The sequence below is a fragment of the Loxodonta africana genome, chromosome 19 (genome assembly GCF_030014295.1).
Source record: "Loxodonta africana isolate mLoxAfr1 chromosome 19, mLoxAfr1.hap2, whole genome shotgun sequence".
Lineage (NCBI taxonomy): Eukaryota > Metazoa > Chordata > Mammalia > Proboscidea > Elephantidae > Loxodonta > Loxodonta africana.
Window position 1 is genome coordinate 58,404,534 of NC_087360.1, and position 27,710 is coordinate 58,432,243.

At 45.0% G+C, this 27,710-nt stretch overlaps 1 protein-coding gene across 2 annotated transcripts; it reads left to right on the top strand.

The window, feature by feature from the left end:
• The first annotated feature begins 332 nt into the window (after nucleotides 1-332).
• On the top strand, nucleotides 333-27,710 carry PLAT (plasminogen activator, tissue type). Of its 2 annotated transcripts, none has more exons than XM_010592431.3 (14): nucleotides 333-442; nucleotides 14,246-14,343; nucleotides 15,314-15,356; nucleotides 17,101-17,238; nucleotides 17,977-18,087; nucleotides 18,466-18,640; nucleotides 18,783-18,874; nucleotides 21,085-21,259; nucleotides 21,793-21,878; nucleotides 23,233-23,428; nucleotides 23,532-23,668; nucleotides 23,867-24,007; nucleotides 25,067-25,233; nucleotides 26,747-27,710. In XM_010592431.3, exons 2-14 carry the CDS (start codon nucleotides 14,272-14,274, stop codon nucleotides 26,903-26,905), a joined length of 1,692 nt encoding a protein of 563 aa, XP_010590733.1. In that variant the 5' UTR covers nucleotides 333-442; nucleotides 14,246-14,271; the 3' UTR covers nucleotides 26,906-27,710. The 2 variants fall into 2 exon arrangements, with proteins under 2 accessions (XP_010590733.1, XP_010590734.1); XM_010592432.3 differs by lacking the exon at nucleotides 333-442 and adding an exon at nucleotides 13,823-13,910.

Below are 27,710 nucleotides of genomic sequence, written 5' to 3' on the forward strand. Positions count from 1 at the left end.
TGGCAATGGGTCTTTTGGTTTCTTTTCACAATAGGGACTTAAAAAAAACAGCTAAATTGGGTCCCTTTCGGGCTTTATGAAACTGGGACTCTAAAGGAAGATGACTCTTATGGTCCCACACAGCTCCCAAATTCCTGGGATTCGATGACATCAGGACCATGAATAATCAGGCTGGCCCAGAGCCAGGATTGGCTGTGCCGCTTCTATCATGAACTTCCTCTCCCTCTCTATAAAAACAGGCCCGCCCCTCCCTTACTGCAGCCTGTCCACTGGGCACCCTCCAGCTGCAGAGGAACCCGCCCACCCAAGGCCACCAACCCCACCCCCTGCCTTGAAATTTAAAGGAGGCTGGAGCTGCACGGGGAGATTGGAGCTGAGATCCTGCAAGAGCCTGGAGCTGAGGAGAAAAAGCCTCTCAGAGGGAAGGAGGCAAGAAGTGGAGGTAGGTGAAATTCCACGCCGTTCTCTCTGCCTGGCTCCTCTTCTCCCTCTTAAAAGCCTCTCAGGGAAACTGAGCAATGAATGAACACCTAATGAAGGGCTTGGCTTTATCACTCAGGCAAAAAGAGGGTCAGCTAGAATCCACTCCAAAAGGGAGATTTATTTTGTATTCGCATTTCATTGGGATAGGCTGAAGTGGTTTTCGGGAGGCGAGGTGGTCAGGGGAGGAGAGAGACTAGGAGGGCCGCATTCTTTGGAGAGGTCTCTGCTTGCACAGTAAAGGAGAAAGTGAAAAAGAATTACAAAGAAAGGCTCTGAATAGACAATGGGAGCACCTCACGACTAATGGGTTATAAATGTAACATCAGCTGCCACTGGGACACATGTCTTTCAGAGCAGGAGGTGGTCTGGCCGCCCTTCTAAGGAGCCCATGGAGAAACTGAGGCCAGGGATGGCTGGGGGATGACTTACCTGCTGGCGGCTGCAGGACGGGTTTAACCAGGTGGGAAAGGGGAGGAGGTGACCTGAGGGCCTTTTGTTTCTACTTGGGGGTCAGTGTAGAGAAACCCCTCTGTCCTGCTCCCCACGCCTCCTGCCCAGGTAGGTTTTGTCTTGTGGCATTTTGTCCAGTGTGCATCAATCTGGAGTGCAGTCCTCTTTAAGGACTTTGCAATTACAGGGGGGAAAAAAATCAATGTCTTTTATTCCTGAAGCAGTCCGCAGAAAGCATATGAAGACTCTAGATTTTCACTGTTATTATCTTTATTTTATTAACCTCTCAGGGAGGGAGGGATGAAGGAAGAAGGGAAGGAGGGAAACTCGCTGAGCTCCCAGGTGACTAATGATAAATGAGAGCACAAAAAAGTGGTAACAGTGATTACCGAAGGGTCTAACGGAAGGAGCTGGCAGTTTGAACCCATCGGCTGCTCCGCGGGAGAAAGATGTGGCAGTCTGCTTCCGTAAAGACTTCCAGCCTTGGAAACCCTATAGGGCAGTTCTGTTAATGGCAAATGAGTGCACCAAGAAGTGTGGTAAAAATGATTTATTTGTGGCTGAGTTGGAATAATAATGGGGTCTCCTGCAGCTGACTGACGATAGAAGAAAACTATATATGTGTATGTGTGTGTGTGTGTGCGTGTGTGTGTGCGTGCGCGTGTATACATTTTCAATCCCATGAAGAAATTTTTCCAAATAGAAGTGTTCAGGGGGTTTCCCATAAAGGTGATTTCCTAGCAATTTCTGCCTGTAAGCAGGAAGGCTCCCTGGGACCTAGACAGGGGCTTGGTCCAGAATCAATAGATGACGGTCAGCATGAGCTGCTGAGCGAGGAGGTCCTGTGAGAGCGGAGCCGGACGTGGGGCACCGGCAGGGACGCTGTGGGTATCGAAATAAAAGTAGCTCCATTTTCCCCATTGATTTATTCTAGCTAAAAAGTTCACAGAAATGCCAGCCTCAAATCTCTGGGCTTGTCAACAGCAAATGATAGCCACCCTTCTGCTCAAATGGGTTAGTCTCTGTCCAAATACCCCAAGACCACCTCGGTTTATTTTGTGATGCCTCATATCAGATTCTCCCAGGGTCTGTGCTACTCGGAGTTGCTTCATCACAGGTGTGGGGCAGTTCGTGTAACCAGAGAGTAGCTGAGGAATGGGAATAGTCTGTAAGTTTATATGTCTGTAAGTTTACTAGTTTATAAGTTCTATGAGACAGGAGTTGGGACCCTGGCTTTTATTTCCTCAGAATTTAGCAGGTTGATAAGAGACCCTGGGTGGTACAAATGGTTATCGAGCTCAGGCTTAGCTGCTAACCTAAAATCCACCCAGAAACACCTCAGAAGAAAGGCCTGGTGATCTATTTCTGAAAAATCACCCACGGAAAACCCTGTGGAGCACAGTTCTACTCTGACACACGTGCAGTCATCACAAGTCGGAACTGACTCGATGGCGGTGGGTTTGTTTTTTTTTTTGTTTTAAGAATGTTGATGAGCAGAGCTGGTGATCAGTACAATTTAAACTATTGTAACAAACAGCCCAGGTATACTTTTGGTAGTGTGATTGAAGAGAGTATAATCATTTAAGGCTTTTATAAATAAGTAGCTGGGACCATATAGCATTTGGGAATACTTATTCTCCACATGAAGTCTTTGTTACTAACTTGCTAACAGGAGCTTTTCCCACCAATGGGTTTTATACCAACTTAAAAAAAAAAATTATTATTATTTTTTTAAGGGAGTCGTTGGCTAGGGTAATCCATTTGGAAGGAGTAGTGAATGCTAGTCCCTGGGTGGCGCAAACAGTTAAACACTTAGCTAGTAACTGAAAGGTTAGTGGTTCAAGTCCACATAGAGATAGCTTAGAAGAAATGCCTGATAACCTACTTCTGAAAAATCAGCAATTGAAAACCTTATGGAGCACAGTTCTATTCTGAAACACATGGAGTTACCACGAGTCAGAATCTACTTAATGGTTTGGTAAGTGCCAGCTTTAGGACTTCCAAAGCTTCTGAGGTATCTGCAGGTCATTTTCAGTCAGACAGCTGGCACTGGTAGTGGACTTAGCTCCACTCAAAATTCAAAATTCATATACCTCTTCTCTGTGACACTGAGTATCCGGAAGTGAGGAAAAATTTGAGGTTTTAAATGAAATGTCCAGATCTCACTTGGTTGTTTGGCATTGTGCGTCTGCAATCTCAGAATACAATTTCTGTTTTCTGTGAGTGATTTTCGCTCTGTTCTGATTAACATGGTTCAGATGGACAATGAGTGAGTAGAAGATTTCACTCGTTCCTTCTTTGGGCCACTTACTTCGCATGATGAAAAACTGTCAGTCATAGTCAACCAACTCACAAAACCATGTTGTGGGTCTTAAATCAGACCAGGTAAAAGAGTGAGGATGATTTAGACCTGGTAAAAGGGTGAGGATGATTTAGACCAGGTAAAACGGTTAGGGAGATAGAATGTTAGAACAAGAAGAAATCTTAGAGATCATCCATCGCGATTCAACCCCAAGCCAAGCCATGTGGTCTTCCACCATCAGCTCACTTGTCTACTTACATGTAAAGACAGCACGTTTTTAGTGATCTTTTGTATAGTTTATATTCCATTATCCTGCCTGGGAAATACTCCTGTAGAATGTGGTAGAGAGAAAGATAAGCCCAATTGTGGATCACCTGCAAAATAAGACAAAAGAGAAAATGAACTAGATGTAGCAGATGTTTCAAAAATATTTTTTGAAGGGATGACTCAGGCATCTTCTGGTGCTGATCGCGATTGCCTAGGAAATGCTAACTTGCTGTTCTTCCTATAGAACTAATACAAATTGGGTGTCCTTAGCAGCTGCCCGGCTGCCAAATATACGTGCCAGTGGCCATGATCCAGGTGGTGACTGTTGTCCAACAGGCCCAGCTGAGGTGCACAGGATGACTATGCGATGCTCCCGACGCACATACCAGTGGCCTGGAGAGGTTTGCTTGGGGAGTGACTTGGAGGATCTTATTCCTCTGGAGCCTCTCAAGAGACCACTTCAAGGCAAGGCTGAACCCAGATCCTGGGACACCTTTGTATTAAGAACTTTTCCTGCCAATTATGTAGACAGAAATGTTCCATTAGCTGACAACTAAAGCCAGAAAACCAAATCCATTCCCGTCAAGTCAATAGGCAATCCAAACTGAACTCCTCCCTCAAAGGCCCCTGATTCCTTAGAACCCACAGGGATTCAAAACTATACTTCCTCCAGAGGACACCCATGGAGTGAGAGCCTGGGGTATGTGAATCATGCTCTTTGCCCATCAAGAGGGGTTTGCTCTGAAGAGCAAAGGAACTCTGGTTGCTTAGTGCTATAAATCTGAGCTCCAAGCAATGTGGGACATGCTATCAGGAACAGTCCTTCATTATCTGGTTAACTCCTGTTCCTTCTTCAATAAACAGCTCATGTATTATCAATTCCAGAAAGCCTACCTGACCTTGACAATAGTGAACTAGATATTCCTTCTACGTTCTAGTAGAACCCTTTCTTTCTCTCCTTTCCCTCATATCACAATACTGATTACACCACGCTACAATTGCGAAGTTGTCCGTCTGTCCCTATACTAAACAATGAGTTCTTTGAGGACAGCACATGTATCTTTATGTCACCAGAGCCTGTCCCTGGTGCACAGTCAGTGCTCAATGAAAAGTTTGATGATGAATAGATAAAAAACCAACAAATAGAGTGAATAAATCATTGCCTGTGAATTAAGAAAAAAAAAATTAGACTGAGCTAGGACTTGAGGGTGAGGTGGATTGGAAGTGGAGGGTCTACTAGACAGTGGGAAGAAATTTTCAAGCTCCCTTCTTTAGCCATCTTTAAATGAGCAGCTTGATGTTCGTGTAGTTTCTTGAGGGCAGGGGAGAGGGGGCTGGGTAGGGAGCTAAACTCAGTAACCAAGTATGAATAATCTAAAAGAGAAAGGCTTGGTCCACTTGATCTCCACTAGCTATTCACATTTGGTCATGTCCATAGAAAAGGTAAGCTTGCTTTATTTTGCCTGGTTCAGTGGCAGAATTCTTGCCTTGCGTGTAAGAGACCCGGGTTTGATTTCCGGCCAATGCAACTCATACTCAGCCACCGCCTGTCTGTCAGTGGAGGCTTGCATGTCGCTACAATTTTGAACAGGTTTCAGCAGAGCTTCCACACTAAGATAGACTAAGAAGAAAGCCCTGGCAATCTACTTCCAAAAAATCAGTCAATGAAAACCTGATGGATTGCAATGGTCCCACGTCCATTGTGCATAGGGTTGCCATGAGTCAGGGACCAACTCGACCACAGCTAAAAACAACAGTGGTAGCAAGAGTCTGTGTCTGCCAACTGGCCTGCAGAGAGAAAGGGAAGGAATTCCTTTCTCGGAAGCTCCAGTTTCCTTATTTTTCTCACGTAATACTTTGGTTTTCAAACACCCATATAGCCTGCATCAATAGTGAGGGCCTGATCTACCAGCTGTCTCAGCTGCTTATCTGGCTTCTTCAGAGAGCCCACAGTGGCCCTGGCATGTATGGTGTAAACAGACCTGGGAAAGACAAATAAAAAAAGTGGATTAATAATAAAAGACACCACCCCATATTAGGAAATAATGGCCACTGTTAATACTGTTCTATGCACATAGATGAAGGGCTGGAGATTTTGTATCAATCGCAAAGACGCCGTCAGTAGGACAGTTCCAAGTCATTATACGATGCCCAGAGGATCTAGAACAGTATTTGGTATTAATACTTCAGCATGATGAGGGCACCACAGATCTTGGCATTTCTCCTGCCTAGGTAGTAAAGTTTCGTCCTCTGATTGCTGAAGGACGTTTATGATAATAACTATAGCTAACATGTACTGTGTACCCGGCATCAAGCAGGACTTCACCTTTTTTTTTTTTTCCTCTGAGCACCATAACAATTCAGCAAGGTGGAAACAATGAGCCTATTAGAAAACCACGAACCCATTAGAAGAACATGGAAACTGAGGCTCAGAGAGTTGGAGTTTGAAAAGTTGAGAGTCCAGAGACCACTGTTCTTCTCAAACGTTAACTTTGAACACATTAATCTGTTGCCGTGGAGCTGTTCTGACGCATAGAGACCCTATAAACCAAAAGAAACCAAACCCGTTTCCATGGAGTCGATTCCAACTCAGCAATTTTATAGGGCAGAGTAGAACTGCCCCATAGAGTAGAACTGCCCATAGAGTTTTCAAGGAGCAGCTGGTGAATTCCAGCTGCCAACCTTTTGGTTAGCAGCTGAGCTCTTACCCACTAGGCCACCAGGGCTCCAGAGACCCTATGTTGTTGTTGTTGTTAGGTGCTGTCGAGGCGGCTCCGACTCGTGGCGACCCTATGTACTACAGAACAAAACACTGCCTGGTCTCGTGCCATCCTCACAATCATTGTTAAAATTGAGCCCATTGTTGCAGCCACTGTGTCAATCTATCTCATTGAGGGCCTTCCTCTTTTTCGCTGACCCTCTATTTTACCAATGTCCTTCTCCAGGGACTGATCCCTCCTGATAACATTAAAAGCATTTAAATCCAGTGTCATTGTGGTTAGCTGCTGTCTGTCAGTCCTCTCTGACTCACAGCAACCTTATGTATAAAAGAACGAAACATTGCCTGGTCCTGAGCTACCTTCGTGATAGTTGGTATATGTGAGCCTATTATTGTGGCTATCGTGCCAAGCCATTCCATTGAGGGTTTTCCTCATTTTTGTCGGCTCCCTACCAACCATGATGGCCTTTTCTAGCAGTTAATCTTCCCTGATGACATGTCCAAAGTAAGCAAGCGAAAGCCCAGTATTGCAGAGACAATAAGGACTAGTGGACTGAGGATGGGGCTCTGGATAGAAGTACTAGGTATCCTGGGTTGAGTCCCAATGTGATCTCTTATGGGTACAGGGTGTGTCAAGTAGGGCAAGTCCCTTACACTTTTTGAAGTCCAGTTCTCCCATTTGTAAAAATGAGATAACAATATTGCTTTAAAGAATTTAACATATGAAAAGGTTTTGTAAACTCTATGACTGGGAAGTGGTAAGTATTCAAATACGTGTTGAGTATGTGGCATATAAGTCTGTGCATGCTTCTTCGAAATACACTATGATGCAAGGGTTTTGCATAAAATGTGGATAAATCCATATAATAAGACAACGGAACTTCTGACCATTATTTCCCGATTTCAAGTGTGTTGAAATCTGGAAGTAGGTTAAAGAATTATCAAAGTTTTGTGTATTTAATTACCTCGTAGTGATGTTTGCTTTAGGGAGTGGAAGGAACATGAAGAAGTACCGTCATTGCTTAACAGGACACTCATTTAGGTTAACATTAGATTTCAGGGTTTGTTTAGAGTCAGACTTTGGGGTTAACATTTTATTGCACTGACTAACTGAATGACCGTTTGTCAGATGAGCCTTATTTTTATTTCAGAAGGACATGAGTTTATTAGGAAATGATTGCTTCTGTTTTTATTTTAGAAGAAGGCAGGATAGACTTGTATTTTCCTTGATCCACAACCAACACTCACTCTAACCAGTTAACCAGATCCTATTGAGTCAGTTCCGACTCGTAGCGACCCCAAGTGTCAGAGTTGAACTGTTCTCCATACGGTTTTCAATGGATGATTTTTCAAAAGTAGATTGCCAGGCCTTTCTCTGGTGCCTCTGGGTGAACTCAAACCTCCAACCTTTTGGTTAGCAGCTGAGTGCATTACCCATTTGCACTGTTGACGTTGTTAGGTGCCATTGAGTTGTTTTCGACTCATACCAAGCCCACGTGACAAGTAGCTCTGTCCCATAGAGTTTTCTATGCTTCTTTACAGGAGGAGCCCTGGTGGCACAGTGGTTAAGCGCTCGGCTACTAACCAAAAGGTCGGTGGTTCAAACCCACCAGCTGCTCTGAGGGAGAAAGATGTGGCCGTCTGCTTCCATAAAGATTTCAGCCTTAGAAACCTTGTGGGGCCGTTCTACTCTGTCGTGCAGTGGTGCTATGAGTTGGAATCAACTTGATAGCAATAGGTGTTTTAATCTTTAAGGGAGCAGATCCCCAGGTCTCTTCTCCCAAGCCGGGTGGGTTCACTGAATGGGTTGGAACCGCCAACCTTTCGGTTAGCAGCGGAGCACTTAACAGTTGCGACACCAGGGCTCCTTACACCCATTTTCACTACCGCCTTCAAATAATCAGAATAACCTGAGTGGGAGATGGGGATGAAAGGATGACAATTGAACATGCACAACATGGGTTTTTCCTGTTACCAGTGGCCCAGTTAATTTCAAATGGCTTAGACACAGGTCATATGCCCCTGTTGAAGATACTTAGGAGGAAGTTCTGTTGGGTAATTGAGTAAAGATTGTGGGGGTACAGTGTGCCAGAAGAGGATTGTATTCTATTTGCTTCATTGAATTTGACCACTTAGATAGTAAACAAACTGAGGGATTTCTCCTCTTCCTCTCTTACCCTGTAGTTATAAAGAGTTCTGGTCAAGGACAAAGAAAATAAGCATTTAGTACATAAAAATTACCTTTTGAAAAGTTAAAAATTGTTTATATGATGGTAATTTTGAAAATGCTGCTTATTCTGAGAGCATAGCATCTGATCCCCAAAAAACCCCCAACCCATTGCCACTGAGTTGATTCCAACTCATAGCGACCCTAGAGGACAGAATAGAACTGCCCGATAGAGTTTCCAAGGAGCGGCTGGTGGGTTCGTACAGCTCACCTTTTGGTTAGCAGCTGAGCTCTTAACCACTTGCCACAGGGCTCAAAGCTTTTAAAAGTGGGTTCGTCTCTGGCCTGGGAAAGGTGAGCTTTTGTGGCAGCTCTTCACGCTTTCCAAGGCCTCGTCCTTCCTCCCATCTCTCCTTGTTTCTTGTCCTGACTCTAGTGATGTGCCTGTGCTCTTCTAGGCAGTTTTGAACAGTTCTTTTTCTAATTTTTTGCACCACAGCTGGGAGGAGGAAGGGAGAAGGGGGATACATGTTGTTTGTTTTAAAAGCTGAGTCAGTGAGTCACTTCAGAGTATTGGCGCTTTTGGAGAGCAAATCTGTCTTAGATTTCCAGAGAGAAGCTTGGCAAAGCAATAAAAAATTAAGAATTCCCTTTTCAAAGATTCATGTAGCAAACCGTGAACATGGCACAAAATTTGATAATAGTATCAACGTCCTTTTGTCTTTCCCTTGCAGTATCCATCCCGCTCTAGCTTGCTCATGTCTCTGCCTTTTTCTTGCTGGCAAGAGTAGAAACTACAAGTCCTCAAGTGCTGTTACAGCTGGGACAATTGCATTGTTTGCACCTACAGTCGTAAAATGTGATTGACCGACTACATTTGCGTAGTTCTTTATTACACATCACCTTCCTGTATAATATTAAAAATAGAACCACAGCATGTGGTTGAGTGTTTAAACAAAAGTACTTATACCCATTTATAAGTGTTTCACAGTTTACACAGTATGTACACACCCCTTCCGTAATTCTTTCTCATAACAAAGGAAACCATAGACCGTTAGCCCTGGAGGAAAACTCGGACAACTCAGCCTACTCGGTTTTGCACCCGTAGGAGCAGATTTTATGTGTCAAAATGTAGATGTTTTTTAGAAGGGTAGCTCAGTCATCTTTACCATATGTGAACGAGTTTATCAACTTCTGAGGGCAGATTTTTACGGGGGGAAGATGAAGAAGGAAGACAGTAAACCAGTTGCCATCGAGTTGATTCTGACTCAGGGCTACCCCATGTGTTATGGAGCGTAACTCTTCTCTACAGGGTTTTCAAGGCTGTATGTTTTCCGAGGTGCCTCTGGATGGGTGGATTTGAACCCCCAACCTTTTCGTTAGTGTTGTTGTTTGGTACCATTGAGTTGATTTTTGACTTATAGTGACCCCATGTGACAGACTAGAATGACTACTCAGGGTTTTCTTGGCTGTGATCTTTAAGGTGGTAGATTGCCAGGTCTTTCTCCCACGGAACCACTGGTTGGGTTTGAACCGCCAACCTTTCTATTAGCAGCCATGCTCTTAGCTGTTGTCTTAACTGTTGTGCTACCCAGGGACTCCTAGGTAGACAGTACCCATACCCATTGCCATTGAGTTGATTCTGACTCACAGAGACCCTGTAGGACAGAGTAGAACTGCCCAATAGGGTTTCCAAGGAGCAGCTGGTAGATTCAAACCGCCAATGTTTTGGTTAGCAGCCGTAGCTCTTAACCACTGTGCCACCAGGTAGACAGTAGAGGGAGTATTAGCTAAGAGGAAAAAGGTAATGGAAAGAAAGTGTAAAGACTCTGAAGACAAAATTTCACCTACTCTTCCCCGCCCAGGTCCTTCCTCTAGCTCTCTGACTACCATTCCAATGCTTCTGCCCAATCCTGTCTCAGATAAGTGTTAACTGGTGCCCATCAATCAGCATTCTGCCATGTTACTACTGTAGAAATGAACACTGAGTTTCCGGCTGATAACAGCATCAATTTCTCAGTCAAAATGGCACACATCCTTGACTCTGGGAAACAGTCCATTTCCCGGGAGAGTTACAGCGAGTTTCACCCCTCCCTGGTTACCAGACCATTGTTTCCGTTTTCCCCAGAACATTCATCATTCTCAGGTTGTTGAGCGGTGCCAGTGAGTAGTTTCTCGGTTGCTACAGCCAACAGGACCAAACACGGCTTCCAGGCAGGAAGGTCAGAGATTCTCTGCAGGACGCACATGCATGTTGGAAGTAGTCAAGGCCGCCACGGACGGATGTGCAGGTTGTGTCCCAGACAAGGACTCTCTGTCCCACGCAGCCTTGAAATCCAGCCCACACTTTATTTGCCTAGCCACGTGTCCTGGCCTGGGGCTGTATCCACATGGAGGAAAGGACAGTTTATTTCTAATTTGCACAGCTTCTTTGTCAACTTGCCAAGCCCTGTGCCTGCAGAGCCCCATGCACCAGAGAGGGTGCCTTTTGCAAATCTACAAAAAGCAACTGTGTGTGCTAGGGCCTGGGCCTTGGCGCCAGGCCTGGGGCTCAGGGACCCTTACTCTCAAGACAGTGATGCTTTCCATGATTGAGGGATTCCAGTCCAACAAAAAGTCAGTCACCCTGGTGGGTTTTTTTTTTTTTTTCAGTTCTTTGGTGATTCTGGGAAACTGTTGAGTAGAACAAAAGAAAAACATCACCAGGAAAAAAAAAATCAAAGTCTCTGTATTTATAAAATGAGCCTCCAAAGGACTTTTTTTTCCTTATATTTATTCCTAAAATCTCATTTCCCACCCTGGCCTCACTATGAGCACTTGGAGCTTCTCCTGTTGGTGGGAGACAGTGGCCTAAGGAGCTGTAGTCTGTTCTGGCCTGGGCCCCACAGGCCCCAATTCTGAGTCCACATTTCTGGTATTCAGTTGGTTCTTTGTCCAGGCAGTGCCCCCAGACTTCTACGCCCACCCCTTTAACAGAGGCAAAACAAGGACTGTTTTTATCTTGGCTCTCTTCTTTCTCCCTTGTCTATGGACTGCGCTCCTTTCCTGCTGGCAAGATGACTAATTTCTTTGTCATCCGCCTGCCCCATACAGCCTGTCCAGCTGCTCTAATTGCTTGTGTTTGTGCAGCACGGATGGAGCTTTCGCTTTGCTTGTGTGAGACTAGTTTGCACTGGATTCCCTGAAGACCCAGGAAGGTGAAAAGAAGCCTAGGAAGACCAAGGACTGGTCCAAGAAAGACAAGTCTCTATCTAACTCTCCCAGGAGCCAAAACAAAAACAGATTCCTTTCCCTGGTGGCACAGTGCTTAAGAACTCAGCTGTTAACCAAAAAGGTTGGCAGTTCGAATCTACCAGCCTCTCCTTGGAAACCTTATGGGACAGTTCTACTCTGTCCTACCAGGTCACTGTGAGTCAGAATCGACTCAATGGCAACGGGTTTGTTTTGTTTGTTTGTTTTCCCTCTTATGCTCATTCTTAAGTTGCAGTAGAATTTAACGTGATGCAGTTGTTGGAGTTTTTACACCCAGCCCTAAGTTATGCTCCCCCTCCCTGTCCTCCTGCCCCCACCCAACTTTGCTCGGGGAAGGAGCTGTCATCTTGTGGAAAGGCAGGGAATACAAAGGCACTAATACTTCATCTCTCACATTGCAATTTTCCCACATCTAGAATTGTCTTCCATTAAGAGGACTTTGAGTTCTTAAACTAATAAGGGCATCCAGAGAAGAGACAAAACCAATCCCCAGGACTCACGTGAATAAGTATATTGAAAGGACTAGGTGGCTTGGAATGAAAGAAGAGTTAAGTTCCTTTTTTGGGTGGTGGTTCATTTACTCATTTATTCATTGCTTCATTCAGAATTTCTTCAAAAAGTCCTAAGACTTTAAAGCTAACATACACTTTCTATCCTAATCTCGGTAATAAAGGGTAGGACCACCTATAAAAAATGTACAAAATGATTACCATAGGAAGAAAAAGGGGAACAAATTTAAGAAGTTTTTTTGTTTTTAGTTGTTGAATAAATCTTTATTTTTGTTCTTGAGAAAATCCATGAAAAAGATAAGAAAATAACTATGCCTACTAGAAAATAGGTCTTTCTTCCTTCCTTCTGTTCACTCTCTCTATATCTCTTCTTTTTTTCTTTCATTATTTTACTTAAATTTCTAGGGCAACTCAAGGAAGTAAATATTAAGAAGATCTACTTTTAAAGGTTATAAGTAATGGAGAAAAATTAGAAAGGAGAACTTGAGAGGAATTTGCAGAAATTTTGAGAAGGGAAATTGGGAGGAAGCAGAGAAAGAGAAAATCCAGAGAAAGTCCGTATGATCTGAAGATTCCATGGCGTGCTCCTATTTTGAATGGACTCAACTCCCTACTCCCTACTTCTTTTGGTCAGTAACTGCTTGAAACCACTGAGTAGTAAGTAGCAGAGTCGCTTCCTCTGGTGAGAAAAAAACAAAACAAACCAATCCCATTGCCTTCGAGTCAATTCTGACTCATAAAGACCCTCTAGGACAGAGTAGAACTGCCCCATAGGGTTTCTAAGGCTGTAACCTTTGTGGAAACAGACTGCCACATCTTTCTCCTGAGGAGTTGCTGGAGGGTTGGAACTACCGACTTTTGGTTAGCAGCCAAGTGTTTAACCACTGTGCCACCAGGGCTCTTCTGGTGAGAAAAGGGCCCTCAAACAGCACACCCTGCCTTGGAAGCCATGCTGAATTAGACCAACGGTCCCTCCTCATGGGAAGAGGAGCCATGAATCCCCCTGAGTCCCTGCCCTCGGTGTTGTTATTGGACTCACTGTCCATCAGATCCTTCTGCACGACCTCTCACCCTCTTTCCCCAGCTCCGTTTTCCCTCCGCTACCTGTCATCAGCTGCCCAAGAGAGTCAGGCATAAAGAGCCCCTTCCTTCTCTTTTATTATTTTTTTAATTGTTGCTCTTAAGAGAGCTTGTGGTGATGGGAGGAGGATGGGACTTCCAACAGAGTTTTGCAAAGAAACAAAGAAGGGGCCAGAGCAAGTTAAAGATGAAAGTCCTAGAAGCTTCTGACAGATAGAGGGATGGAGCTTCCCTGGATCCTCAGGGAAAAGGGGGGAGGGGTGGGATCAAAAAGTTGTTGTGACTGAAGGGAAATGAGTCAAGGGAAGAAATGCCCTGATTTAATTCTTGTGGATGAAGGAGTGAGAGGGCCTGCCAGACCACAAAATAACACCCCAACCAACTAACCTACTTTAAGCTGCTGAGAGCGAGATCACTGGGGAAAGATAAATGGAAACTGGGAACTGTGGATCCAGGAAGATCTGAGTCTAATGACCAAAAACCAGATGCCTCCTCTCCTTTCTGCAAATCTGCACTTTGTCAGGCCTGTCACTCTATAAAAAGAGGCAGACATTCCGATGGAGGGGTGGGATAGGGGAGGGCTGGCATGGAGGGAGCCTTGCCTTTGTCGGTTGGACCCAGGGAAGCGCTCGGACATGGAAGTGGGCTCCCTTTTCAGGGGAAGCGCAGAGGCAATCTGAGGTAAGCTGGCCCTGTGATTTGCTGGCAATAAAATCCCTACAGCTTCCTCTGAAAAAGTCAGAAAGAGGACATTACTGTGGCTTGAGTAGTCAACCCAGGGCAGAAATTCACTTCCAGCGAACGCGAGCCATACAGATGGTCCTGTCCTTCAGCATACAGAAATCTCTGGGTGAAAGCATGTTCCAGACAGTTGCCCTGGTATTTCCTGTTGTGGGAGCTGATGCCGAAGGACTCCGACCATGATGAAGTCTCAGATTCTTGAACTTTGTCATATACTTTGAGTTCTCATACCACATGATTCAGCCTTTTTTTTTTTTTCCTCCTTCTTCTTCCAGAATTTAAGGGACACTCTGAAGAAACGATGAATAAAATGAAGCAAGAACTCGTGTGTCTATTGCTGCTTTGTGGTGTAGTCTTCACTCTGTCCAGCCAGGTGAGGTGTCCAGGCTATCTCTGTGTGCCCTATCCCTTGAGGCTGCAGTACTTCCAGAAGCCCCTCAGTATTATCAGGAGTCGGCGTGTGAGCCCCAGGGGTGGAAGTAGTGGCAAAGAGTGGACAGGCGAAGGGAGAGCGGATCAGTGTGCCTGCAGGATGCACGTATACATGGCTGCCCAGTGTATAGGATACTAGGGATTCAGGGTCCCAGCAGTGGAACCAGTCACTGACATGAGTAAACAGTTCCAGTCCACTGTCTCTGATTGCAATGTTTGGAGCTGATTTTAAAGAATGTGTTTGAGTTACTCCGTAAAGTATTTATAAAAGAGAATGTAAGTGCTGTGAGCCAGAAAACGAGGGTAAATTGTCCTCTTGCTGCTTATTATCTAGCTGAGAAGGAAGCTGCAGAAATTCTCTGAAAATGCCCCACAATAAAGGGTATCATTTCAGGCCACGTGAGTGATACCTGAGCTGCGGGATTCTAGAAAGGGGAGAGTCTGGAAGGGCTACATGGAGGAGACAGGGGTCTAGAGCTCTGCTGACCGGTATGGTAGCTACTAACTACATGTGGCGATTTAACTTTGAAATTAATTACAATTTGATAAAATAAAAATTCATTTCCTCAGTCACACTAGCCACATTTCAAGCACTCAATAGTCACATGTGACTAGTCGCAACCGCGTTGGACAGCACAGATATAGACCATCTCCATCATGCAGCAAGTTCTTTTGGAAAGCGCTAGTCTAGAAGGAGAGGAAAAATTAGAAAAGAGGCAAGAACTGGACATTCCACCTGGGGCCAGTTACCTTAGGGGTGAACTCAGGGCAGGTGATGTCTGACTGGCAGCTTCATGGGTGGCAGGTGACGTCTGATTGGCAGGTTCACGGGTGGTCTTCTGGTTTGGTCGCCTTTCTTCTGGGACACCCAGCATTTGCTGATCCTCCCTCCAACCCTGGTTTCTTTGCAGGAAAGCCGCGCCCGATTTGGAAGAGGGGCCAGGTCTTACAGTGGTAAGATGAGGCTGAGGTGGAAGGGGCTTGGGGGAGGCAGGAGGCAGGGTCAGGACGTAGGATGGGTGAAGGGCACTTTAGGCTCTGTCGGGGGATTTATCTTCTACCCCTGACCTTTTTACTTAAGCCATGCGAAGGTGGAATTATGCAGGGTGGTTCCGCAAAGACGCCACATCATCCCTCCATCATTTATTTCTGTCCACTCAGCTGACACCAGCTAGCCAGGGTCTGAGAGGAAAGGGAACACATGTCCTCACAAGGAGTCAGGCTGTCATGGAACCACAGAGCCTGCGGGACCTGCAAGCTCTATAGCGCAAAGTCCTTGTTATAAAGATGAGAAAATGGAGCCCCAGAGAACTGAAGCGGCTTGCTGAAGGCTGCACAATTACCAGAGAGCAGACTCAGGACAGCGAGGCTCTCCTGGGTCCTCGGTGGTCTTCTCCTAAAAATTGTAATCCCAATCCCACTGGAGGAACCCACTCGGTGTCCTTGAACACATTAACTTCCATTTCTATGTCTCTGTGTTTTTCCGTCGGTAAAATAGGGATAACTAACCTGGGTTAAGGAGCCCTTGTGGTGCAGTGGTTAAAGTGCTCGGCTGCTAACTGAAAGGTTGGCTGTTTAAACCCACCAGGTGATCTGCGGGAGAAAGCTGTGGCAGTCTGCTTCCATAAAGATTACAGCCTTGGAAACTTTATGGGGCAGTTCTACTCTGTCGTATAGGGTCACTATGAGTCGAAAACTACTCAATGGCGAGGAGCTTGGTTTTTCTGTTTTAACCCGGCTCACCTCACAGAAATGGTATTGAAAGAAAGAGGGAGTTTCTCTGTATAAGTCCACATCTAGAGTTGACTCTAGCTCATGTCTAGAAAGCTGAGGAACCATTCCCATTAGGTTTCCAAAAAGGGGAACTTGGAGGAAGAAAACTGTGAACACAAAAACCAAAACAAATCAACCAAGGAACAAAAAATAGCTAACGACTGGGTTAAGCTCTGGACTCTGATTTGGAAAACTCTAGGCCCAGCTTCAGGTCCAAAACTATCAGCTTGGGGCTCTCATGCTCCTTCCATCATTACCTGGTTCCTTTGAGTATGGAAGACTTTTCAACATCCTGTTAAAGTAGAAGTTTCCCCAAAGTGAGTTTTTCCTTAATTCTGACTGCCTTAGCTGTCGAATAGCACAGCATTTCCTACAAGGCATCCGGGTCCCAAGAGACCCTTAAAAGAAGCAAAAGTATTATTTACAATGAGCATAAAGAGTTTTTAAAGTTGGCATTCTGGTTTGCGGAAAGAGGGAGAGGTAAAGGGGGTACCTCAACTATTTTCGTTACATCCAAAATACCCATGGAAGTAGCACATTTTCTGTACAGACTAAAATGCCACTCTGGGGCCAGAAATAAATCATTTCAATGTGGTACTAGTCATGTGAATCAAAAACTCTGGTAGGCAGAGTGCATATGTGTATATATTTGATGAATTAAGAATGGAAAATTGGAGCATTATTTAATAAATGTACTTTAATAGGTAAATTCCTTCAAAACAGGGGTCCCTCAGAGGAAAAGCAATGAAAGGGGTCTTGGGTGGCAAATATTAGGTATTTGTTGTCTACCACAGAGAGCAAGAAAGGGGTAAAGGATGGATTATACTGAAAGCAAGAGAGGGATTCCTCTCAGCAGGGCCAGACAGTGGCAAGTCATTATTTTGTGAGTTGTACTCTAAAGAGGCCAGCCTGTGTTTCGTTATAGTGACCTGCAGAGATGAAAAAACACAGATGACGTACCTGCATCACGAGTCGTGGCTGCGTCCCGTGATCAGAAGCAACCGGGTGGAGTACTGCTGGTGCAACAGTGGCAGGGCACAGTGCCACTCCGTGCCCATCAAAAGTACGTATTGGACTTTGCACTGAGGCTTCGAACTCCTGGGGTCCAGTCTCGAGGGCTCCAACCCTGTCTTTCACAATCCCCAGCATCTTCAAAAGGTGTGACTCCAGGCATGTTCTACCTTAGGCAAAGGTAAAGGTGGCAGAGTAAAAGGAGTGAGACTATGCGACCTTAGGGAAATGCCCTCACTTGCTGAACCTCGGTTTCCTCATCTGGCAGATGGGGAGAATAATAAGACATACTTCACAGATTGCTTCAAGAGTTAAATGAGTTGATTTTTAAAAACTGCTTAGAACGGCGCCTGGCATATAGAAAGCACTCTTAAAAATAATGCTACTTCACTTACAAAAACCCATAGTTTGCTGTGAGGATTACATTAATTTTTGTAAACCACTTTACAAAGGAGAATAGTGCCAGACATATAGAAACCCAAAAAAATACCCCAAGCCCGTTCCGTTGAGTCGATTTCAACTCATAGCGACTCTTAAAACTTTAATAATCCTTGAAGCTGCTTTGAAAGCACTTGTTGCTAGCTGCCATCCTGTCAGCTCCCAAATTGTGGGGGCCCCGAGGGACGAAATGCTGCCCTGTTTAGCATCATAGCAACAGGCAAATTGCCGGGCATAGGGGCATCGGCCGGGAATTGAACCCAGGATTCCAGCACAGAGGGCGAGAACTCCACCACTGAACCATCACTGCCCCCAGAAAGTACTTAGGTGTTTCTTTATTTATACTTGACAGGTTGCAGTGAACCAAGGTGTTTCAATGGGGGGACGTGTAAGCAGGCTGTCTATTTCTCAGATTTTGTCTGCCAGTGCCCTGAAGGATTTGTGGGGAAACGCTGTGAAATAGGTGAGTGGGTAGGTAGGTGGGTGGGTGTGGGAGAGGAACTGGCATCCAAACTTCTGAATTTATCCAGAAAGGAAAAGAAGTGTGTAGTGGCAAGGGCAATGGTGGGGGTGGGAACAGGAAAGGGTCATCCAAGGGTCAGTTAGGAAACCAAGGTGCTGGGCCAAATGGGCAGACCTCAGGTGCAGATTTAGAACCTGGCTCTGGCCCAGCCCACTGGGTAACCGCAGCCACCCGATTTACCTCATGGGCTCCAGTGTGTCAGCAGCCAGCCTGCCTCATGGGTTTGCTGCAATGACAGAGCAGATAGGAGAGCCCTTTAAAGAGCTAAATAAGCAGAGGATTCACATGCAGGGGGTCATGTGTTCTGCTTTAAACCAGACACCAACGCCACATGCTACAAGGACCAGGGAGTCACCTACAGGGGCACATGGAGCACAGCGGAAAGCGGGGCTGAGTGCCTCAACTGGAACAGCAGCGCACTGGCCCTGAAGCCGTACAATGGGCGGAGGCCCGATGCTGTCAGGCTGGGCCTTGGGAACCACAATTACTGCAGGTGAGAAGGCCTCTTTCCTACCGAGTGGGTTCTTCTCAGGCGAGAAGCTGCTACACTTGGGGAAAAGGCCCTCAATGTGGGGTGCGAAAGGAAAGGCCTTACTTCTCCAACCTCTCCCGGCCCTGCCTGGCTGATTTTTCAGAAACCCAGACCGAGACTCGAAGCCCTGGTGCTACATCTTTAAGGAGGGGAAGTACACCTCCGAGTTCTGCAGCACGCCAGCCTGTGCCAATGGTAAGGGCACCCCCCCACCCAGCTCCCCCTGCAGTGTCCCCTGGGGTAGAAGTGTCTGGGAGGACAAGCCTGACAGTCCTTCTGGAGCTGAGGAGCAAAAGGAGTGAGCGGGTGGTCAACCATGTTAGTTGTAAAAGCGAGAAAGTCCTGACTTAGGTCCTTACCCAGGCTTGACCTCTAACTAGGTGTTCGACCTTGAGGTGATCTCTTTACCCCTGTGACCCTCAGTTTTGTTCTCTACAGAGGAGAGGATGAGGCTGGTCAGTGGTTTCCGATCCTTCTGAGAACGAATGAAGTCTCTCCCTTTTGGGGGAGGGGGGCAGGCAAGGGAGCCTATTATTTTTCTCTCTCTTTAAAGACTTTTTAATGTGAAAAAAAATTTCTCAGATTGAAAAAATATCAAGTTACAAAAAGTTACTATGAATTCAGTGGTGCTTTAGCAAATAATTGTATGTCATTCATCACAATGGTATGAAAAATATATATATATGATCCCTGGTGTCATGATAGTTAAGTGCTTGGCTGCTAATCAAAAGGTCAGCAGTTTGGACCCACCAGCTGCTCCGTGGAAGAAAAGACCAGGCGTTCTGCTTCCATAAAAATTATAGCCTAAGAAACCCTATGAAGCAGTTCTACTATGCTATTTAGGATTGGTATGAGTCAGAATCAACTCAATGGCACACGACAACACCAAATGTGTGTGTGTGTGTGTATATATATATATATACACGTGTGTGTGTCTATATATGTGTGTGTGTATATACATATATATATATAACCAAAACCTGTTGCTATCGAGTTGATTCTGACTCATAGCAACCCTACCAAAAGAACCAAACTCATCACCGTTGAGTCAATTTCAACTCATAGTGACACTATAGGACAAAGTAGAACTGCCCCATAAGGTTTCCAAGAAGCGGTTGGTAGATTTGAACGGCCAACCTTTTGGTTAGCAGCCAACCTCTTAACCACTGTACCACTAGGGCTCCTACACACACACACACACACACACACACGTTTATGTATACATATCTTTATTACCTGTAGACTTAATAAGTATATTTTTTCAAGATTTATATCTCTATATGTATGTGTGTGTTTATATGTATACATTAAGTCTACAGGTAATGCTGGTATACCTGTGAATCTGAGAACTTTTTTACCATAACTCTAAAGCATCCACTCCACGTCTCAGGATCTGGTCTAAAATGGGACTCACTGGTTTAGATTATTTATGCATAGTGGTATACTTGGTCAGTTTCAAATGGGAAGGGGGAAAAGTAAGGCAAATAGGTAAAAATAGGCAACACTCGCAGGCTCACCCCCTCTCCCTTTCCTAAGCTCATGGCGCTCACTACTAACTGAACGTAGCACCTTTTCCTGCTGAACCTGAATATACCTCAGAATCTCTGTCAACACAGCAATTTAGGAAGCCACATCCAATTGATGGAAGTTGGCATATGAGAGGAAATCTATTTGTCATCCCTATGTGTCTCAGTTATCCAGAGCTACTATAACAGAAATACCACAAGTGGGTGGCTTTAACAAACAGAAATGTATTCTCTCATAGCTTAGGAGGCTAGAAGTTTGAATTCGGGGCACCAGCTCCAGTGGGAGAGTTTCTCTCTCTGTCAATTCTGGGGGAAGGTCCTTGTCATCAATCTTCCCCTAGCCTAGGAACTTCTCAGTGCAGGGACCCCAGGTCCAAAGGACAGCACTTCATTCTTGGTGGTGTGAGGTCCCTCTCTCTCTGCTTGCTTCTCTCTCCCTTTATCTCTTATAAGATAAAAGGACACACCCCAGGGGAACTCCCCTTACAGGGCTGTGACCTGAATAAGGGTGTTACATCCCACCCTAATCCTCTTTAACGTAACCTAATATTGCCTCATTAACCACAGACAGAGATTAGGATTTACAACACACAGGAAAATCACATCAGATCACAAAATGGAGGACAAGCACACAATACTGGGAATCATGGCCTAGCCAAGTTGACACATATTTTGGGGGGACACAATTCAATCCATGCCACTAAGTAAAAAAGGGCTTTAAGAAAGAGAAAAAAGGGGAGTGGGATGGTATCACACCCTTTTCAATGCTAGGCTGGCCTTCAACTTCTCTGGTCAGCATCTCCAGGCCAGGTCCTCCTGAACGACATGACTGATCTGCTTGATTGGTTTTGTTTCAGTTTGAGATTTCTTTTGTTCTAGAAAAAAAAGAGGATTGCTACTTTGGAAAAGGGTTAGATTACCAGGGGACCCACAGCATTACCACATCTGGTGCCACCTGCCTTCAGTGGGATTCTCTGACCCTGATAGGCAAGATTTACACAGCATGGAACAGCAACGCCCAGGCACTGGGCCTGGGCAAACACAATTACTGCCGGTGCGTACTGCATGGGTACATCATGGGGGTAAGATGGGTTGGGAGAAGATTTGGTGCTTAAAGTTATGAAAGACTCACTGGGTTGTAAGAAACCATGGATATTATATAATTTAACTTTCATGTGCTAGAATGCCACCTATTATGAAAAGCCAGGCATACCTGTTTCTCAATGAGAATGCCCAGTTAAGGGTCTGGTCCCCAGAGCTATTTAGTCCTCATCTGCTCCATTCTGACATAGTGCCCTTATTTCAATGAATTATGAGTTTCCTCACGGAACGTCTCATAGTTGTTCTCAACATCCCTGTGAGATTAGATTGCTGTATTACTGATAGAAAATTAAAGTTAAAAGAAAGTTATTTTTCCTGTGGAGGGAGTCTAAAATGGACCCAAGTCCAGAGCTCAGGGTCCTCCCTCCCAGGTCAGTGTTTTTGCCATTGGTTTACTGAGCCTCCTCCTCCTCTCACATGGGCTGTGATGTGCTGTCTGGAAGAACATAAGCTTCTGAAACTCTTATAAACTCCCTTATCATCTAGGAATCCAGATGGTGATGCCAAGCCCTGGTGCCACGTGCTAAAGGACCACAAGCTGACGTGGGAATACTGTGACGTGCCCCAGTGCTGTAAGGGCTGCCCTTGGCTACTTTCTTTTGTCCTGTCTCACTTCTTGACCATTTTCTCTGCCACCTTCTGTGTCTTCACAGTTGTCTGATTCAGACCATATAGCTTCCTGTCTCCAAGGAAAGCCAGGTCTTGATGGGGAGGGGGACTTCCATGACTCAAGCAATGGTGGGACAGCAACACGCTTGGGCAAGTGACTACTTTCCACAACATAGGGATGAGGAGGAGGGGGCAGAAAGAAAGAAAAGACAGCCCATATCAATTTATGTTGACATTAGTCTTCACAAACAATTCAGTAAGTAGGCTCCCAACTTTTCTCTCTAGATTCCTTTATTAATCCTCGTGGAAGAGGAAGATGATGTCTCTCGTATACCACTCCTTAGATAATAAAGTGCTTTCATAGCATTCTCCCAACAATCTGGTGAGAGGTAGTCTTCCTGTCTCCATTTTACTGATTGGGAAACCATCTCTCAGAATCTTGTCGCCTGCCCAAATTCACTGGGCTCTGAAGTGGCAGAGCTGGGGTCTGATCCTATATACTCTGACTGTGAACCCTTTCACTTTTCTCCTGAGCTCATTTAACATTAGGGAACAGGGTTAGTGGTAGAGCACAGGAGACAGAGAAAATTCTAAATCTTTAGTTTGGAAATTGTGTGAGAATAGATTGAATGGTCTGAGAAAGGATTAAGTTCAGTTCCGAGAACACAAGGATCAGCCAGAATGTTCCTCAAGGAACAGTCTGACTGGGAGGGTAAGACACAAACTGCCAGTTAACTCACAACCACGGTCATCTACAGTGCATCCTCAATGAGAGGCATCAGTAAGCTGGCTCAGAACCTCCTGGGCTGGGGTGTTAAAGAAAGCTTCAGGAGGAGGTAGGATTTCACCTGGGCCTCGAAGGATGGAGGAAGGTTGAGTTGGTGAAAAAGAAATGGGGTAGACATTCCCCAGAAGGAAGCTGCAAGGGATTTTGGTAGCCTGCTTCATGATTCCTTAAGCTAGGAAGTGACAGCAGGAAAAACTATAGGCACTGAAGCATAGCAGATGATCCCCACCTTTGGAGTCAGACAGACCTGGGTTCAAATTCTGGTGCCATTGTGACCTTGGTAAAAAGTTTCTCAGCCTCTCTGAAGCTCAGTGTTGTGAGAATTAAACATAATATATATATACTGCTTGGCATGTAGTATGTACTGAGCAAGTGAGAATCATGGATCTTTTACCTTAGAGACTGTTACATCACTCTTAGAGTGCACTAAGCCTATAGGGTTTCAAGAGAAAAAACCAAGATAAGTGCTCAAGGGCCTCATTTTAGGGACCAAAGTTCTGATGTCCCTTCTCTGTCCTTACCTCTGCCAGCCACCTGTGGCCTGAGACAGTACAAGCAGCCTCAGTTTCGCATTAAAGGAGGACTCTACACGGACATCACCTCTCATCCCTGGCAGGCCGCCATCTTTGTCAAGAACAGGAGGTCACCAGGAGAGAGGTTTCTATGCGGGGGAACACTGATCAATTCCTGCTGGGTCCTGTCTGCTGCCCACTGCTTCCAGGAGAGGTAGGAGCTTGGGAAACCCAATAAGTGTTTCTACTCTCTTAGGCTTTGAAACCAGGTGTGTTCATTAGATGAAATCTGACGTTCTAAGGCCGTCTCTCCATAGGTTTCCTTCCCACCATGTTAAGGTGGTCTTGGGCAGGACGTACCGGTTGGTTCCTGGAGAGGAGGAGCAGAAATTTGAAGTCGAAAAATACATCGTCCATAAGGAATTTGATGACGACACTTACAACAATGACATTGGTAAGTTGTCAGGATTCTCTCTGCTCGAGTTCAGACCTCCCCAGGTGGCAACCCCTACCCATGCATGTGGGCTAACACCCCCACAAAAACACGCATGCACCTCCTCCTTCCAAACCCTCGCCCCTCCCTTATCTTCCTCCCCTGAAATTAGAAGCAGCTCTTCACCCAGGCCTTACTCTGCCTCACTCTCCCTCCCAGCACTGTTGCGGCTGAAATCTGATTCATCGTACTGTGCTCAGGAGAGCAACACGGTGCGCCCTGTCTGCCTCCCTGAGGCCAGCCTGCAGCTGCCCGACTGGACCGAATGTGAGCTTTCTGGCTACGGCAAGCACGAGTCGAGTAAGTGGAAGGAAGTCTCGGCTCCATCCTGTCTGTCTGCAGGATAGCAGGGGGTGTGTGGGTGACCAGAAAGAGGAAAAAGTGGTTACGAGAACTGGGTTCTAGCCCCAGTGTAGGCACTAACTCTGCATAAACGTGGGCACGTCCCCTGCCTCCTAGTATCTGAGAACACACCGTCCTCCTCACAAGGTCACCATGCAGGTCAGGGCAGGTCTGGATGTTGTGAGAGCTTTGAAGTACTTCAGATTTAAAGAAGGTACCATGTAAGTGCAGTATGGTGGTTAAAGCAGTCCCTAGGTGGCACAACAGTTAAGTGCTCAACTACTGACCAAAAGGAAGGTGGTTTTAACCCACCCAGAGGCGCCTTGGAAGAAAGGCCTGGTGACCTGCTTCTGAAAGGTCACCCAGTAGAGCACAATTCTCCTCGGCTCACACAGGGCTGCCCTGAGTCAGGGTTGACTTGACAGCGACGGGTTTTATAGCGGTTGAGGGTTCTGGTTCTTGGACTCTGAAGCTGTGAAGACCTGAAGTCAAATCCTAGATCTGCATCTTGCTAGCTGCGTGGTCCTGGACATCATGTTTTTGCTTTTAAACTGCTTTCCTCATTGGTAAATTGGGGGTAAAACCACCTGCCTAATTAGATTATGAGGATTAGATAACAGCAGTTAAACTAGTGGTTCTCAAGCAGGGATGATTTTGTCTCCTAGGGGACATTTGGTGATGTCTAGAGACATTTTTCATGTCACAACTTGGGGTAAAGAAGGGTTGATACCGGGATCTGGTAGAGGCCAAGGATACTGCTAAACACCCCACAATGCATAGGGCAGACCCTCACAACAAAGAATTTTCTAGCCCAAAATATCAATAGCGCTGCTATTGAGAAACCCTGGTTAAATCCTATAAAATTGTTGTTTTTGTAAATCAGAACAAATATTGGCAATATCATAGTGTTAAACATACTGTGTGCAAAACACTTGTTAAATGTTAGGTCTTACTGGAAAATTTGGCTTCCTCGTTCCTTTCTCTAAAACCATAAGACTTCTTCCCCCTCTCTTTCAGCTTCTCCTTCCTATTCCGAGCGCCTGAAGGAGGCTCATATCCGACTGTATCCGTCCAGCCGCTGCACATCACAGCATATGTTCAATAAAACCGTCACAAACAATATGTTGTGTGCCGGAGACACACGTAGTGGAGGAAGCCAAGTGAACCTGCATGACGCCTGCCAGGTAAACACGAGTGTCTCTTCATGCTCTGGGCCCACCCAAGGGGAAAAGTGTTCCTCAGTCAACAGGTTTTTAAACAAGAATATATACAATCAGAATGGAGTGGTTTCATCTTGGTGAGGCCCCAGGGATTCTAGATGAGGTCCTCAGAGAATAAAGCAATTGGAGAAAGATCAAAGTTACCCAAAGTTAAGAAGTCTAAATTGCAGGAAATTTCCCCAGTGTCTACACAGGAAACTCCACCTGGTACACGATTTCCTGTAAGCCAAGGCAATTGATTGTTGAAGTGACAGATAAAGCAACACAAATTAAGAAATTCTTCATATCTGTAGGTGTTAGAGGATTGGAGTTTGCTTTGTAGGAGGAAGGAGAAAAGGGAGCTCCCTGGGAAGCAGGATATAGATGAGCTGAGAGAAGTAATTTTTAAAACTGATATTCAGCCCTAATACCCTGGGAAAGCCAATTATTTTAGGTTCTCTGTGCTGACATTCTTAGCAGAGTTAGTATTTAAATTTCAGGATAACAAGATATTGGAATACTACGGATAGACAAACTTCCTGGTATTAGAACATAAATATAGTTCAGGAACTATTACCGAGCAGACATTTTGGTGGAGAAGGACATCATGCTTGGTAAAGCACAGGGTGAGCAGAAAAGAGGAAGACCCTCAATGAGACGGATTGACACAGTGGCTGCAACAATGGGCTCAAGCATAACGACGATTGTAAGGATGACGCAGGACCAGGCAGTGTTTTGTTCTATGGTACATAGGTTTGTTATGAGTTGGAACTGACTTGGTAACACCTAACAACAACAACGCAGCAGGCCAGGCTCTCCTTTAGGAGCCGGGGGTTAAAAAAAAGGGGGTTAGAGGGGACCATACCCAAAAAGCAGCACAGCAGGGCTCCTGTGGCTGAAGACTTTGTAGGCTGTGTTCTTATTAGGTAATCATGTTGCTTTTTTTTTTTTTTTCTTAGCTTCTTGACAGCATTTGGTGTCTTTTTGAATGGTCTCTTTAGAAACCTCAAATGTACCACCTAACTCAACAGTCATAAAAAGGTTGTATGCAAAGTGAAACCACTACCTGCAAAATTCAAGTTAAAAACAAAACCAAAAAATCATTTGGATTCAATATAATAATAACAGTTAACAATTACCAAGAGTTTTGCTAGTCATACATTCTCCCAATTAATTCACATAAAGTCGGAATTGACTCGACGGCACTGGGTTTGGTTTTCTGTTTTGGTTTTACAAGTGCCTATTTTTTTTATAACCAAAGCACTTTTAGCTTAAGGCCATATAATAAGTAGTAGAGTTAAAACCAGGGATCTTTGCGGCCTGAAATGTCTGAGGAATTATCTCAATTCTACTTCACTTTACACATGTAGATACAACCTAATTGTGTAGAAGATCAAGATCATTGATGTAAAAATTTCCATCTCTAAACAAAGCGCTTTGAAGAATACAATATTAACCCTGTTTCTGGCAAACAACGAACCCGTTCTTTCTTTTGCAGGGTGATTCAGGAGGCCCTTTGGTGTGTATGACGGACAAGCGCATGACTTTGGTTGGCATCATCAGTTGGGGCATTGGCTGTGGACAGAAAGATGTTCCGGGTGTATATACCAAGGTTGCTAATTACCTAGACTGGATTCAAGACAATATGCGACCATGACCTAGGAAATCCAACTCTCTGAAATCAACTGGTATCCTGCCTTCTTCAGAAGACACACTGCAAAGACGGAGTGATTCTTTGTACAGACTTCTCCATAAACCATCACACAGTGGAAGTGGGAGGAGAACTGGCAGGAGAGGGAAGTGATTGTGTTTTGACAGTGAGTTCCTATTGTGGAAGTTTTCAGGAGTCAAGGTCTGATTTCAGAATGTATTCTGCCAGATGGGAAGACAGATAAATGAATGCCAGCTTCTCCAGGAATGCCACCATCTAGAGTAGAAGAGATGTAGAACAAAAACCCAACCTCTTAAATCTGCCAACATCAGTGGCTTTGGAGATGGGGCCACCAAGATAAAAGCATGTCTTAATACTGAAAAAGAGCTAGATTCTTCAAGATGGAAGGATTGTATTAGAAATAGAACGTATACATATATGCTCACAAGAAAGCGTTAATAGGGCCTCCAAATAGGGGGTGGCTGGCCAGCCAGATTGGGCTGTTTCTCCCAGAAACTTCTGGATCTCTACCACCTTTTGAATCAGGTCAAGTATTCTTCCTCCTTCCTTTATTCCACAACTCTTGTAAGGTATTCCTTACTTTTGTGTACAGTGTAAATCTTTTTTCTCTATAAATTTTACAATAGAACAGGAGAATGGTATCACTTTAATAATTGATAAAGGAGGCTTTAGATATTTATAACTATCAATCCATTTTCTTTTTTATTTTCTGTTGCCACAACCTTGTACTACACTGTAGTAAAACAAATTTTTTAAAATAAATGTATTTTTCACTTTTTTTTTCCCCAAA

Bases quoted from the DNA above. Each gene is read 5' to 3' on its own strand.
- PLAT (XM_010592431.3), top strand. From the start codon at position 14,272: ATGAATAAAATGAAGCAAGAACTCGTGTGTCTATTGCTGCTTTGTGGT. The intron at 18,641-18,782 runs GTGAGAAGGCCT...CTGATTTTTCAG, and splicing joins GGGAACCACAATTACTGCAG to AAACCCAGACCGAGACTCGA. The intron at 25,234-26,746 runs GTAAACACGAGT...TTTCTTTTGCAG, and splicing joins ACCTGCATGACGCCTGCCAG to GGTGATTCAGGAGGCCCTTT.